The sequence below is a fragment of the Chelonia mydas genome, chromosome 11, assembly GCF_015237465.2.
Source record: "Chelonia mydas isolate rCheMyd1 chromosome 11, rCheMyd1.pri.v2, whole genome shotgun sequence".
Classification (NCBI taxonomy): domain Eukaryota; kingdom Metazoa; phylum Chordata; order Testudines; family Cheloniidae; genus Chelonia; species Chelonia mydas.
The window spans coordinates 5,143,676-5,160,592 of NC_051251.2; the positions used below are offsets into that span (position 1 = coordinate 5,143,676).

At 42.9% G+C, this 16,917-nt stretch overlaps 1 protein-coding gene across 1 annotated transcript in view; it reads left to right on the plus strand.

The window, feature by feature from the left end:
- Positions 1–16,917, plus strand: part of LOC102940478 (cytochrome P450 27C1) — a 42,110-nt gene that overhangs the window by 17,597 nt on the left and 7,596 nt on the right. Inside the window, exons 4-7 of the mRNA XM_007069442.4 lie at positions 620–829; positions 6,968–7,131; positions 10,892–11,058; positions 12,070–12,148. Coding sequence (XP_007069504.3) covers positions 620–829; positions 6,968–7,131; positions 10,892–11,058; positions 12,070–12,148 — 620 coding nt within the window. The remainder of the gene's footprint in view (positions 1–619; positions 830–6,967; positions 7,132–10,891; positions 11,059–12,069; positions 12,149–16,917) is intronic.

Here is a 16,917-nt window from a genome sequence, read left to right on the forward strand (position 1 = left end):
AGCATATTCTGTGATATATGAGTGCCTGGTTGTAAGTAACAGATTTCTTGGTGTGTTTGGGGTGGTTACTGGATCTATGAAGGTAGGTGTGGTAATCCGTGGGTTTCTTGTATATAGTTGTCTGTAGGATTCCATTGTTGAAGCTGATTGTGGTATGCAGGAAATTGTTGCTCGTATGGGAATGTTCCAGAGAGAGTTTAATGGATAGGTGGTGATTGCTGAAGTTGTGGTGGAAGTCTATAAGGGAGTTTAAGTTGTTTGTCCAGAGAATGAATATATCATCGATGTATCTCAGGTATATCATTGGTTTCATAGGTCATTTGTCCAGAAATAATTCTTCAAGGTGGCCCATGAAGAGGTAAAAGGAGATAAAAGAAATAACTTTAACATCTCCTTTATCATAGAAAGGACACATAAGGAGGTCATTTAGTCTACCCTCTGTTTTATAAGGGACTGTATTATCCCTAAACCATCTCCAGTAAGTGCTAGTCAAACTAATTAAGCATGTTTTTGCAGACTTGGTTCTGTTCCTTTACCTTTTAATTCTGTACCATAAATAACTCAAAGAAAATAAAAAGAATGAAGGGACTGTAAATTCTGTGACTTTTCTCCTTTTCAGGTGTGGCAACTATTCTGTATGAATCCCGATTGGGCTGCCTGGAAAACAACATCCCAGAGAAGACTGTGGAATACATTGAGGCTCTGGAATTGATGTTTAGCATGTTTAAGACAACTATGTATGCAGGGGCAATTCCCAAATGGCTTCGTCCATTTATTCCAAAACCTTGGAGAGAGTTCTGCAGATCCTGGGATGGACTCTTCAAATTCAGTAAGATTTAATAATAGAAAAGTTCAACTTTGTCTCTGTAGCTGCTGTCACTGTATTTGAATAGAGCTTGTTGCATTTGTACCCTAAAATTATAGTAAGAAACTGGGGAAGAGGAAGAAAGTAGGAATAAACTACAGTGTGAAATATTAAAGGATTATTTAGAGAAACTAGATGAACATTTGGGCTACATAGCAGAAAGAACTTGACAACGAGACCTACTAGAATGTGGTGCGGTAATCTTTTAAGAGGCATGGTGGAAGCTGCACTGATTGGGACAATTGGAATTAGACTGAACAGAACACTAGGAAAGTATTCTAGGAAACAATCCTTTATTGGCCAAGTGGTGGACTGTGCGGCCCAACAGATCTTTTCCATCTCTATCTTCTATGTTTCTGTGAAATCATGCTTATTATCTAGAGGTTAAAGATATTCGGACATCTGCTTTTTTGCTAAAGCTTATTTGTTTTGTTATCCCATTTACCCATCCACCTTGTTTGTCTGTCTTGTTCACCTGTTGCATTTCACAAGCCAAAGCTGAGCACGGGGGCCAAGGTTTTTCAGGAATTCTGGAGATATGTTGTCATAGCCCGCAGCTGTTCCACACTTGATGCTACCCAGTGTCTGTTCCAGCTTGGTTACAGTGAATGGTTCTGGGCAGCTTCTGATCTGGTGTACACGTTTAAACATACGCCATTTGTTCCTCACTTGTCTTCACACCTGTTTCTCCAAAGGTGCTCTGGCCACTTTAAGTAGGTGTCCAGCTACCTGGTTGGGTGTCACTGGGGGTCGGCAGAGTGCAGGTGGCTGCTGCCCTGCTCCAAGGCTTCAGAGCAGACTCTAACACTTGCAGCTGGAGCGGGTAAAGCTCATCCTGTTGGTTGTCTCCTCCCATCTGGCTCGGCGAACAGAGTCCAACGATTCGATCAGATGGTCAGCAACATCTGGGTCACCAGATGCCTCATACTGCTCGAGCAAGGCAGCGCACTCTTCGTCGAGAGAGGGGATGTAGACAGGGCGGCAATCGCACGGGATAGCACCACAGAAGTGACGGTAGGTCTCATTTACCGAGATATGCTTGGCTGGTATTGTCACTACACTCTTCTCCAGTGCTTCCCTGTATTTTTCCCTGTCGGCCTTTCAGAATCTCCACCACTTCTTTTTGGGACTCTTGACAACTGTGATCTGTAGCCTGATATGGATCAGCGACGGTCTGTGTTGGCTGCGTGGAAAGTTATCCAAGACTTGGCATGTTGCTGGCTGAGGATGACCATGAACTGAACTGACCGAGCACAAGTCAGGAGAGTAGTCATGATCCCATCTAGAAGAATGGAACGTGCCTCACTGCTTAACATCATGGAGAAGGGCAAGGTTGTTTCGAGATGCCCAGTTTGCACGTTGTTCACCGTCGGTGTCAACCTCCTTATATCCCCAGAGACAACAATGCGTTACCCCAGGTCTGTGTGCTTTTTCCAACTCTGTTCAACTTTTACATCAATGACCTGCCAACAATGGAGTCATGAAAGTTCATTTACGCAGATGACATCTGTTGCGGTACCCAAGCCTGGACATTTCACGAGCTTGATGCCACCTTAAACTGGGATATGATAAAGTTAGCTACTGTAAGACTGGGTGCCTCCAGCCAAGTGTCATAAAAACAGTCTCCAGTTTGTTCCATCTTCACCACACCAGCACAACCCGAACACTGAATGTTTATCTGAATGGTCAGAAGGTGAAGCATGAAGTAGAACTGGTCTATCTAGGTGTGACCTTAGACTGCACACTGAGTTACCATGCCCACCTGAAGAAGACAGCAGCTACAGTTAAGACGCACAACAATCTTCTTAGCAAACTGGCAGGTTCATCATGGGGTGCTTATGCTCCAACTTTGTGGATATCAGCCCTTGCCACCTCCTATTCGGTGGTGGAGTACTGCACACCAGTTTGGAGTCGATCGTCACACACCAAACTGGTGGATCCGCAGTTACATGCCACCATGCATATCATCTCCGGCACCCTGCGTCTGACCCCACTCCCATGGCTTCCAGTTCTGAGCAATATTGCTCCGCCTCATATCAGATGAGAGGTTGCCACTGGCAAGTTACTGGAGAAAGTACGCGCCAATTGCGGATGATACTAAACTGGGAGGAGTGGTAGATACGCTGGAGGGGAGGGATAGGATACAGAAGGACCTAGACAAATTGGAGGTTTGGGCCAAAAGAAATCTGATGAGGTTCAATAAGGATAAGTGCAGGGTCCTACACTTAGGATGGAAGAATCCAATGCATCGCTACAGACTAGGGACCGAATGGCTAGGTAGCAGTTCTGCGGAAAAGGACCTAGGGGTGACAGTGGACGAGAAGCTGGATATGAGTCAGCAGTGTGCCCTTGTTGCCAAGAAGGCCAATGGCATTTTGGGATGTATAAGTAGGGGCATAGCGAGCAGATCGAGGGACGTGATCGTTCCCCTCTATTCGACACTGGTGAGGCCTCATCTGGAGTACTGTGTCCAGTTTTGGGCCCCACACTACAAGAAGGATGTGGATAAATTGGAGAGAGTCCAGCGAAGGGCAACAAAAATGATTAGGGGTCTAGAGCACATGACTTATGAGGAGAGGCTGAGGGAGCTGGGATTGTTTAGTCTGCAGAAGAGAAGAATGAGGGGGGATTTGATAGCTGCTTTCAACTACCTGAAAGGGGGTTCCAAAGAGGATGGCTCTAGACTGTTCTCAATGGTAGCAGATGACAGAACGAGGAGTAATGGTCTCAAGTTGCAATGGGGGAGGTTTAGATTGGATATTAGGAAAAACTTTTTCACTAAGAGGGTGGTGAAACAGTGGAATGCGTTACCTAGGGAGGTGGTAGAATCTCCTTCCTTAGAGGTTTTTAAGGTCAGGCTTGACAAAGCCCTGGCTGGGATGATTTAACTGGGAATTGGTCCTGCTTCGAGCAGGGGGTTGGACTAGATGACCTTCTGGGGTCCCTTCCAACCCTGATATTCTATGATTCTATGATTCTATGATTCAAGCCTGCTGCTGCACAATGACCTTTTTAAACCACCAGCTGCATGTTTGTCATCACGTCGCCCTTTATGGTCTCATTTTCCACGCCAGGATGTTAGGGCAGAAACACTCTGGCGAGAGGAATGGATATCTGTCATAATCCCTAACCAGTCCCTTGTCGCTGACCCCACAATTTGCCAGTGAGATGGCAAAGTTTACAGATGATACAAAATTACTCAAGATAGTTAAGTCCAAAATTGACTGCAAAGAGTTACAAAGGGATCTCACAAAACTGGGTGACTGCACTGCAAAATCGCAGATGAAATTCAATGTTGATAAATGCAAAGTAATCCATATTGGAAAACATATTTCCAGCTATCCATACAAAATGATGGGGTCTAAATTAGCTGTTATCATTCAAGAAAGAGATCTGGGAGTCATCACGGATAGTTCTTTGAAAACATCCACTGAATGTGCACTGGGGGTCAAAAAAGCTAACAAAATGTTAGGAACCATTAGGAAAGGGATAGATAATAAGACAGTAAATATCATAATGCCACTATATAAATCAATGGTACGCCCACATCTTGAATACTGTGTGCAGTTCTGGTCAACCCATCTCAAGAAAGACATTAGAAATGGAAAAGATACAGAGAAGGGAAACAAAAATGATTAAGGGTATGGAACAGCTTCCATATGAGGAGAGATTTAAAGACATGGACTTTTCAGCTTGGAAAAGAAATGACTAAGTGCGGATATGATAGAGGTCTATAAAATCACGAATAAGGAAGTGTTATTTACTCCTTCACATAACACAAGAATCAGGGGTCACCAATGAAATTAATAGGCTGAAGATTTAAAACAAACAAAAGGAAGTACTTTTTCACACAACGCACAGTCAACCTGTAGTACTGATTGCCAGGAGATGTTGTGAAGGCCAAAAGTATAACTGAGTTCAAAAAAGAATTAAATAAGTTCATGGAGGATAGGTCCATCAAGGCTATTAGACAAAGTGGGCAGAGATGCAACTGTACACTCTGGATGTCCCTAAGCCTCTGACTGCCAGATGCTGGGACTCGATGCAGCAGATGGATCCCTTGATGATTATCCTGTTCTGTCCATTCCCTTGGAAGCATCTGGTATTGGCCACTTTTGGAAGACAGGATATTGGGCTAGATACACCATTGGTCTGACCCAATATGGCCTTCTTATGTTCTTACAGAAAAGTTTGAAAAATATTCCATTTGGAAACAATTTTGCCAATATGGTCTAGTAAGTCCCTTATTTTACATTACCAGTTCATTATTTATTTTAATCTGTTCTGTTGCTTGTTCCTCACTTGAAGTCAGAATCATCACTTGTCCAAAACCTATTCAATTTAATGGAAGCTTTTTCCCCATTGACTTCAGTGAGTTTTGGAACAGGAGCTCTGTAACAAAACCATCATCTCTTCAACTGATTGTGAACAAAATGAGGAATCAGCTGATAAACTCTTAAGAAATACTGAGTGTATTTCATGCAAACATACCTACTACTTAAAAAAATGAGGAAAGAAAAGTAAGGGAAAGTATGGCATATGGTTTGAAACATTCTATTTATAAGCATTTCAGTGGCCTATAATCACGCTGAGGAAGTGGAGTCCTGTTTTCATATTTCTCATTTAAAATTTGGGGGTATCAAAAACCCTCTAATCTTTTTACCCTGCAGAAGTGGTGCTAGGAAACATCTGCATATTACTTCATTCATATTGTAGCAGAATCTTCTTTTTCTACATTCCCCCAAATGTATACTTTTTGAGAGAAGTTTTGAGGTTCTTTCAGATTACTAACGATATAAATCTGTCATATGGCTGGAGCTGTATTGACCTATAGTAATTACTCCTGAGCGAATTATGCACAAAAAAATTAAAAATTATGCACCAAAAAAATAAAATGTATTTAAAATAATATTTTAAAATTCTGAATGTAGGGGGCTCGGAGGGGGGGGTCTGGGTATGGGGAGATGGGGCTTGATGGAGGGGGTCTTAGTGTGGGGAGCTTAGTGGGAGGGTCCAGTTACTGGGGGAGTGGGGTTTGATGAGGGGGATCCAGGTGCAGCTGGTTGGGGCTCAGTGTAGTGGGGGTCTGGGTGTGAGGGGCTCAGCAGAGAGGTCGAGGTAGAGGGGGCTAGGGCTTTTCAGGGTAAGGGTTCCATGGGCCTGCTTAACAGGGAAGCCCCAGATGCAGCCAAGGGGACGCCACATGCCGGGCTCCTGCTTCCCCTTGCAATTCCCCTATCCCCGTTCTTCCCCATCTCATCCCCCTACTTCAGCTGGGCAGCTCTGTGGTTGCAGAAATGAGGGGCGGAGGGCAGTGGCATGTAACCCTGTGTGCTTCCCCCATGCCTCACCTCTGTTTGGGTGGGGGAAACCCTCCCCCAACTGCACTCATGGTCATCCCACTGCCCGTGAGGCTTCTCTTTGCTTCCCCTGACGTTTTCTGCAGGGAAGCACAGGCATTCTGCGAGGGGGGTAGTTCCCGCAAAATTTCCCCAGGGCTAAAATTAAAGATGTGCAAGATCTATCAGGAAATCAAGTCCATACCCCTACGCATATAAAATTATTCCCTATAATACATTTTTGATTGCTTTAAAGAATGCATTTGATGGGGCTTCTACCATTTCCCCTTATGGAACACCCACCTCCAAAAACAAACAAACAAGCCCTTCCCCTGCAGACCTCTGATTAATATTAACAGCAACTGAACAACAACAGACTCCAATCTCTTTGTTTTCAGGTTTCTTTGTCACATTGTTTCTTTTTTGCAGTAGCACTTGCTGTGAAAAAGGAATTAAAATATAGGTGGAGATTATGTGCTTTACCAAGGTCACCTGTTTGTTTGTGTATGTGTTTGTCTGTGTGGTCTTCATGCAAGAATATGCCAATTATGGTTCTTTTTTCTATGAGGTCAGCATCTGACCAATCTGTGAGGTGGTTTAAGCATTGTGGTATGACCTCTTCTTTAGCATCACCCACCTCTACACTGGAGGTGCCATGTTTGTAATCACCGAAGTATAAATCGGAAAGAAGGGAGGAAAGAAAAGAAGGGCTGAACAATGATTAGGGGATTTTTTAAATTTTCTTTTTTTTGTCATTTAAAAGGTCAAATCCACGTTGACAACAAGATAAAGGCTATTCAGTCCCAATTGGACCAAGGAGAAGAAGTAAAAGGTGGGCTACTCACCTATCTCCTAATGAATAAAGAGCTTACTGTGGAAGAGATCTATGCTAATATGACTGAAATGCTTCTGGCAGGAGTGGACACAGTAAGATTATTATATCATTTTCTGTTTGGACAATTTTATTGCTGTATAAATCCACTCCATTTGCAACCTAGCGCCAGTGCTATGTAAGCGTTTTTGTGCATCATAAATTGCATGTATGAATCATGGAATCATAGTAGTAATGGAAAATACGTACTAGTTCATATAGTCCATCCACTGAAGCCAAAATATACTCTCTACAGTGCAATTTGATTTTGAACTTTGTAAGTGATGGGGCTTCCACCATTTCCTATAGGACACTACTTCACAGTCTAATAGAAATATATGTATTTGTTAGTTTTTCTTAAATTCCCTTTTCTAGTTTGGGGATGGAATAAATATTTAATGGCCCTTCAGAAAAACGGAAATAGGCAACTCTATTGAGGGTCTCTCTTTAAAAAAATAGGTATATTTAGAACTTGCTAATGGATTTTGATATATGTACAATTAATCATTGAGAGACATTATAGATAAGATACGTGGCCTCTGTTAAAGTCCCTTTGTACCACTAGACTGATATCAAGGGGATCTTAGACCAGCCGTATGGGGATGATGTGAAGTCACAAGCATGGAGGAAGCCTGAAATCTGTGCTGTTTTTCTGTCAGCCCTGCTGGTATAGGGGGCATGATGGGGTGTGGTGGGGGCATTCGAAGGCAGGGGCGGGGCATGATGGAGCCTGGTTGGGGGTGGGAGGCGGCGAGGCTAGAGTATGATACACATAATGCCTAAGGAACCATTCTTGACAGTCCATGTTAGAACATCCCTGTGGATTAGAGATTGGGGTGGCATAAAGGTGGTTTTAGAGCCACCTCCGCCTTCCCTGCCCCACAGCATGGGCTCAGCACAGCTGAGAATTGCATTCTAGGACTGGGTTCATCCACAGAGATATAAATGAGCCATGTGCTGGAGATTGTAATTAAGCTTTTTGGATCAAGCCTAGAAGGGTTTGATGAAGATCTATAACCCTGTACAAGCTTGTTTGCCAGTAAGCTTGAAATAAAAATCCAGCTCATTTGTTGCTAATTGGATTCAGCTTTCTCTGGGTGTGAGAGCGGTCTGGAGGGATGGTTGGGAAAAAAAGAAACTTTATTAGCCTCTGAACAAAAAGCATATGTAAGGGCTTATTTCTGTATTAGAATTACTCCGTTGGTTAAGTTTTCCAGAGGCTTATGAGCTTGGTGAGCTTTTTATTGTTTATTTAAATAAAACACAATTTATTCATCCCATTAGTTTTCCAGCCCTTCAAAGCCCTAATTTTCCACTTTTAGGCGAAGAGAGTTTTCATTAAACCAAAAGGGCAGTGTACTAGTTCATGACAACAGAGTCTGTGTTTGCATTTATACAGCTTTCTCAACTGACAATGATTACTTTATGAGAAACATGTGCTTCTGGCTTCCCCCCTTCTGGTACATGATAGAAATGGAGGGAGCCCTGTTTCCCCAATGCTGGCATTTCAGGTTTTGTTACATGATGGAAACTGAAAGAGCTCACAAGGATTATTAAAGGTTTTGAATAAATTTCTAAAGCTGTTATTTGGCTTCCAAGCATTTTGGCTGTTGTAGCACAGAGCCAGTTTTGAAGAGGATGTGAAGGACCTGGGAACCTGAGAGGAGACACTGTTTATATCACAATAACTCTTGTGTGCAGTTTGGCACAACTGTCAGCCTCTTCAGAGAGGAGCAGCCCAGAACTGAGCTGTAGTGAAGGATGTTATAGGGACAGAAGGCTAAAAAGAGGATTCTTGGGCTATTTCTACCCTGAAATGTAAGCCCAGGGTTTGAACTCTGGCTCAAGCCTAATCTCCCTTCCATCTACACACAAATCGCACTAACCCAGGGCTCTGACCCAGGGTCACCTGCCCAGGGGTGGAGGGTCCGAGCCTGAGTCAAGCTGGGTCCGATGGTTCAAGCCCTATTGTTTTGCAGTGTAGATGCAGCCCCACTAAATTTATGCACAGGGAGTCCACAAAAAGTATTACGCTATCCCACCAGCCAACTTTTTGCCCATTGAACAGTCTTCTGGTGGCTGGTCAAGTTTTCCCACACTGCACTATGAACAAAGGGCAGAGTGTTCACTTTTTGGGAGGGTGCAAGGAAGTCAGGGATATGTGTGATTGGTCTTGGGCTCACAGAATGCAGTGTAGACGCTGGAGCCCCAGATTGAGACCCAGGTTTCAACAATTCCTAACTTGGGGTTACAAATGAGTGTAGATGCTCAAGCCCTAGGTAAACAAACCCATGGTCTGCTAACTCATGTTCTACTAACCCTGGGCTTACATTGCAGAGTAGACACATTTGGGGACAGGATTTTCAGCATTGTGTCCTATTTTTGCAAATAAACACAAACTGAAAAGGTCACTGTCATGTCAAACTTGCTCTCTGATTCCAATTTTGTAAAGTTATACCAACAGAAATATTTCCATAAATTTGTTTTTACCAGTATATTGTTGGCAACCCAAAAATTCCAACATTGTTGTAGTGCATGAAAACCTGAAAGTAAAATTGATTGGTAACTAACTATACAAAAATGAAACTGAATAATCTGTTTTCATTATATAAACTGAGAAAAATGCAAACTCAAACCACATTATTTTTCAATGGTGAAAAATAAATTAGAGATTAAATCTTCTTTCACTTTTAGTAATCGAAGATGTTATTTATAAAAAAGTAAACTGCCATGCTTGCCAAGGGACACTGGAATCAGTCAGTCTTGGAGGTATTCTGTCTGTGGAGAGGAGTTCTGAGGGAAGCAGATTCAAAAGAGGCTGCTGTACCTTCTTTTTGGATGTGGTAACATGTGGTCTCCGACACACACATGCACCTGCACCAACTTCAGTCATTTAGCTGGTGTAGAGAAGGATGGGGACATGGCTCCTGTTCTTGTGTCCTATCCCTGCCTTTGTGCGCTTATGCAGGGCAAGCCACATTTGGGATTTATGATTTTTAATATGCCAGTGTCTCCTTAAATGCCTAATTCTGAAACCTGTAATTCTGTACAGTCTTTCATGATCATTAGTATCATAAATGTGTGATTTGTTTTCTTTGAATATGTCATTTTAATGGAAACAGCTTATTCATGAAGAGAGTAAAAAGGTGAATTATGCTGGGTTGTTTTAAACTCTGATTTATACACACACTCCCCTTAAGCATTGATAGGAAAACTTTCCATAGGAGGTAGAATTATGTCATATTAGTAGTTTCCAACTGCTGAAAAATGCATATTATGTTACAGCATCACTAACTAAATGATGAGATATAATTCTAGAAATGGTAATATCAATGTTATCATTACTAGGATTCTGTGAGGAGAATGCAATATGCTTACAGCGGGTGGAAATGGTCTGCATAGCATTCTATCATTCTGTTTCCTGCAGAATATTTTTGTTGGGAGGAAAGGCACAGCAGTATTTGAGAACTAGCTATTAATTTCATCCATTCATGTTTATAGCTTTTGTATTACATATATCATTTTGTAGTTTACTTTTCTTGTTGCTTTTTGATCTTTCACTTGTAGAAATATGGAGGAGGGGTAGTTCTGGTGTGTTTTTCCAGGTGGAAAAGGGCTGAGGTAGAGGATGAGGTAGACGGATTCCATGCCCTGAAACCCAGATGTTACTCATATCCTTTTGTTTTATAACTGTGTGTGTACATAGTGAATCCTTAGTTGAAAACTGCTTGTTTTTCCTGGCATTGAATTAAATATTTGTAGTTACTTTCATTATTTTTTTCTTTTTCCTGATGATGTTGGCGATTTCTTTCTTAGACTTCCTTCACTTTGTCCTGGACAACTTACTTGTTGGCAAAGCATCCTGAAGTTCAGCAATCTGTGTATGAAGAGATAGTCAATAATCTGGGAAAAGATCAAGTTCCCACTTCAGATGATGTCCCCAAATTGCCACTGATTAGAGGCCTGCTCAAAGAAACCCTGAGGTAAGTGAAACTTTTAATTATCAACATGCAGTTGTCTGCCAGTTTCTTTCTGGTTATAGTGACTCTTGTGTCCAAGCTAAAATATGTTTTCAGTTTCTGCTGTTGGTGGTGGTGGCTGCTATTACTTTTATTCATTGTATCACCAGTATACTCAGTGCATTCTGAGCAATTTAATATCATACATAGCACCTATATAATACTTTATGTTTTCTAAGTGCTGTATAAATATTAACTAATTAATGCTCACAATGTTCCTGTAATAGATAATTAAGAGCTTTACTGTGCCGTTAGAGCACTGATCACTGTGAGGGACTGTGAAACCATACCACCTCAGCAGGAGTTCAGGAGAAGTTGTGCCTCAGGGAGTACAGGGAGAGTGTGCCCACTGCTACCATTCTTGAGGCCATGGACACATAGCCTACTTCTCCCTTTTAGGGGTGGCTAGCTCTGCTAGCCAGGAGCAGTACCTATGCTCATGGAAGTAAAATGACAGAAGTATCATTATCCCTATTTCACAGATGGAGAAACTGAGGCATTGAGATTAATTTATCATGTTAAGGCTACCCATTATTTCACTTTTGTTTGCAATGTTGTTGTAACTGTGTTGGTCCCAGAATATTAGCGAGACAAGGTGGGTGAGGTGATATCTTTTATTGGACCAGCTTCTGTTGGTGAAAAAGACAAGCTTTCAAGCTTACGCAGAACTCTTCTTCAGGTCCGGAAAAGGTACTTTAGTCCAATAAAAGATATTACCTCACCCATCTTGTCTCTTATTATTTCTCTGGCAGAGCCAAAATTAGAACTAAAGAGATACTAGCAACTAGTCTTATAGAGACCAATAGACAGACCATGGCACCCCACACTCTTTTGGTCCCCAAGAGAATCCATACTTGCTACAGTTCTTTTCACTCTGAGTGTATGTTAATGTGGTAGCTAAACTGGATCTTTTGTAAACCTTTGTAAATTTTATAAATTATAGATGCTGAATCCCTCATTAACATTTGTCTGTAGGTTATTCCCAGTATTGCCAGGAAATGGTAGAGTGACACAAGAAGACTTGGTTGTTGGAGGATACTTGATACCTAAAGGGGTGAGTTGTGTGATGGCCTTATGGAGGGAGAGGAACAGATTTTCATCATAGAATCATAGAAATGTTGGACTGGAAAGGACTTCAAAAGGTCATCTTCTATCCCTGGTCCAATCTCCTATAGGGATATCTCTACCATGCTGAGGCAGGATAAATATACCTAGACCAGTACTGACAGATTTATGTCTTTATGTATGTAAAGTCTTCCATTAAGACAGAAGTACACTTGTGTGACTTTGCAAGATATCACCAAAGATGGAAGCACAGGAAAGAGGAATTTATAATAGTGTTCATTTATGTGAAAAAAAATAATTTTATCACTGACTATGTTTTTTACCTAAATCCTGATGGAAATGTGAGTGTTTTCCTTATTAGAAGGACTGGTTCTCACCCTCTGATGAGTCTTTCAGTTTTGGCTTTACTTTTAGAAACAAAGAGGGCTGTTGATAAATTTGTATTAGGTTGCTATGATTAGATTTCAAACTAGAGCACACATTTTATTATTTTTGTAAATTAGTGTAATTTGGGGTATCAAACTCATTCTGTTGGGAGAGATGAATTTTTGTTTTAATTATGGTCATAGCCAAGGTATAAAATTAGGACTACAAACTACTCTCAGTTCACAGTGGAACTCTCATTGATACCATTTGGAGACTTACACAAGATGAAGGGTAGAATATGCTTTTATAAAGTAAGTAAACTTAGAAGGCCTGATTCTCATTTACGTTAAGGCTCCCTGACATTGCTATAGAAGAGTTAAGTGGCCTTTTAAATGGATGTAAGTGTAATTTGCTCCTACTCTAAAATCCTTTTACATTGTCAGAGCAAAGTAAAAGGGCCTTAGTGTAAAGAAACAGACCTTTGTGTTCTTAACATTATTTATTATTTATCTATTGCATACAGCATCTCTCTTGGTTAAATGATCACCTTTAGTACTGCCATTATTTCTGATCTCTGTTTTCCTTTCTTCTACATTCTCATTTCTTTTTCTCTACTTTTCCACTGTCTTGGCCTGAATCCACAAAGGGATTTAGGTGTTACCTGGAAAATCATCGGAATAAGGAGATCCATATCACCTAGGCTCCCTATACAATGAATGGGGAGAGATAGGTGTCTAAGAATACAATCTACAAAAGCCAGCACACTAGGCAAGGAGCTAGCCTAAGCTAGCCAATGGGAAATTCTGACAAGAGTGGTATGTCCTAAGTTCCATCCATTTCTAGGAGGTAGGCACCTAAATCTGGGCTGCAGGGAGGCACCTATCTCTGCTAGTGATCCACAACCAGGAATTGTTCTGCTGCAGTCAGGCCTTAGTCATTTATTGTGAGAATGAGGGCATGTCTTCACTAGCACCATGGCAGCGCTTTAACATGGCTTGAGTAGTCACAGCATAGCGCTGGGAGAGAGCTCTCCCAGTGCTATAAAAAAAATACCTTCACAAGGGGAATAGCTATCAGCGCTCGTGTACTGTCTATACGGGCACTTTACTGCGCTGAAACTTGCAGTGCTCAGGGTTGTGTTTTTTCACACCCCTGAGTGAGAAAGTTGCAGCGCTGTAAAGTGCCAGTGTAGACAAGTCCTGAGTTAGGCATCTGTCTCACTCCACACAAACAACTGGCGGAAGAGGAGGAGAGAGTGGTGCCAACCTTATAACCCAATGGTTAGAGTACTTACTTGGGATATGGGAGACCCACTTTCAATTCCCCCGTCTGTCTGATACAGAGAAAGGAGGTGGGAAAGGTTCTCCCCCCCCTCAGGACAGTGCTCTAACCACTGAGTTATGGGTTATTTTGACATGGGGCTCCCTCAATCCCTCCTGTTCAAGCTGTTGTGCTTTAAATAAATAGTTCGTCAGCGTGCCAAAGAGAGTGAGAATAATTTTATAGCCTGGTGTGCTGAGCATCCACCTGGCAGGTGGGAGACCCATGGTCCAGTCCCCTTTGTGGATATGAGCCTTTGTGTCTGTCTCCTCCCGTCTCCATCTTGTATTTCTCTTCCTGACACAATTCCCAGTTTTGTACCTATGCCTTCCCCATCCCATCTGCTCTAAAATAATCACCAGTTAAATACTTAATGCTGACCGTTACAATGTCGTAAATAGACTTTAATGTTAACCCATGAGTTAACGAGGGAGCTGGGGAACCCACATCCCTCAAAGTTATTGTTTCACAATGTCTGCAGACTCAAGAATTGCATTGATTTACACCTGGTTCGTGTTTGGAAAGTTATTTTCACAATCATGAGGTTAAAAATTTAATTTTTTTAAAAATGAAAGCTTAGATTTTGCAGAATCTGAGTATGGCATGTGGGCCACAAAAATGCATCACACTGGGAGTGGGTTTGGCTCATGAGTCATGTGTTTGAAACCACTGGTTTAATTCTGATATATGTTTGCAAAATAGATCAGAATGTTTCGAAAGAGTGATGCAACTGCCTGTTGTGTCAACCCTTATGGCTAAATTCTGCACTTAGATGTACACATGTGGCTTCTGTTCATTTCTGTTTTTATATTATAAATTGTGATGTATGTTCTTTGCCATGCTATCTCTTGTTGTGTCACCTCCTAAGGCCAAATTCCACTGTTACACTGGTGTAAATTCAGAGTTAATCTGTTGAAATCAGTGAAGATATGCAGGATTTACACCAAAGTAGTTGAGAACAAAATCTAGTCTCCAATTTCTTTTTTTATAAATGCAGTTCTTCTTCAAGTGATGTCCTTGTGGGTGTTCCAATGTAGGTGTGGCAGCGCCCCCTGCGGCTGGGATCAGAGGTTTTCACCAGCAGTGCCCGTCGGACTGCACATGTGCAGCTCCCCTCTTTTGTGCTGTGCGCAGGACGTATATGTAGAGCTGTGCTGTCTGACCACCAGCACTTCCTGCTCTACCACCTTTGGTCTGGGACGGAATCCACTAGCAGATCCCGCTTCTCCTATTCCCTCATAGAGAGTGCCTTACCTGATAATGTAGTTAGTATTTTCCTCCTCTTCTTCTTTCTCCTTCTATCTACAAAATTTTGTTCTGTTTTGTTTTAACTTAATCTTTACAGTTCTCATAGTTTAGGTTTCTGTTTTTCTCACTTCCCACCTTTCCCGACTGCGAAGCCTTTTCCCTTCACCCTTATGCCTGGCTCTCCCGAGTTTAAGAGTGCATTTCGTGTGGGGCTGCCTTCTCGATAATGGACAGCCACCCGCAGCGTATCTGCTGTCTGGAGACACTGTCTCGCCTGAAACCCAGCGCCAGAAAGGACAGGGACATTAGATTGAAACTTTTCCTCATGGAGAGATTGCTACATCCAGCATCGGACCCGGGTCCAGACTCTTCTCCAGAGAGGCCCTCACGCTCTGCCAGGTCATCTGCTGACCCCTATTATCCATGCCCTGTGAAGAGAAAGTCATCCTGTGATTGTGCAGATGATCAGAAACGGGCTTCCTCCTCCTCACATTCCGAGGTGCAGCCTGCCAGAACGCTGTCCCTGGCTAGGTTGGTAGCCTCAGCCTCATCCGACAGGGGACATAGCTCCAGGGCTTGTCTGAGTACCTCTGGTACAGGCTCAAAGAAATGGTTTAAAGACCCTATCTGGCCAGACCTTCAGACCTCGATGCCATTTCCCAGCTCTGGGGACTGAGGCAGCCCGCTTGCTGGAGCTATGCACCGACACTGTTTCTGGCACTGATAAAGCTGTTGGCACCGAGTAAGTCCTCGGCACCATTAAAATCATTGGCACCGGCCAAGTCACTGACACCAACCGAATCATTGACACTGAAATCTTAAGCACCGGTCAAGTCTTTGGCACTGGTCAAGTCATCGGCTAAATCTCTGGAGCCATCTTCTAAAATTTCAGGGACATACACCCTCTCTTTGGCACTGTGTATTACAAAGGCACCAATGATGCTCCTTTCCCCTCCACAAGACTTCAGATACTCTAAAGACCTGCTGATATCTGACACTCCCGAGTCTTCACTTCTTTGACGGGATCTCCCCCCACTTCTGCCTTCCTCTCTGGATTCACAACATTCCTTCCTCTCTTTGCCGAGGACAGCACCTCCTTCCCCAGGGAGGAAGAGGAGGAGGAGGACAAGGGCTCCATTGTTCCCTCGACTTCTGGGCAATTTGCGCTGGCTTATCCTCACTCTGGCCCCCAATCCTGCAGGGACCACTGTGGATGCAGCCACATGTGCCACTCCCACCAAACTGGCCATATTGGGACCCTTGGGCTACAGGGCACAATTCAGGAACCCTCCCAGAGAGCAAAGTTGGAGACCTACACCTCTCCCTTCTCCATCAGTCTCTCGTCCTCAGGAAGTAGAACCACCACCAGTACCAGGGAGGAAGAACAGGAGAAAGAGCAGGAAGAGGAGGCTCCCACAACTTTAAATTTTTCCTCCTTCTCACCTGACAAGGTGATTATGCCACCACCCCCTAAATCTGCCGATGACTTCAGGCACTTTCAAGATCTATTCCATAGGATTGTGGATTCCCTCCAGATATCATTGGAGGAAGTCAAAGACCAGCAGCATAAACTGCTGGACATTCTCCACACATCCTCTTCCTCAGAGATCACACTACTGATCAGTGAAGCTCTTCTCGAACCTGCAAAGGTTCTATGGCGGACCCCAGCTTCCATCCCTCTGACCTGCAAACACGCGGACAGAAAATGTTATGTTCTGATGAAGGATGCTGAATTTTTCTTTTCGCTCCCCACCGCAAATGCTTTGGTGGTCAATGCGGTGCAGGAGAGAAGCCATCAGTACCAACCTCGATCTAGTCATCCAG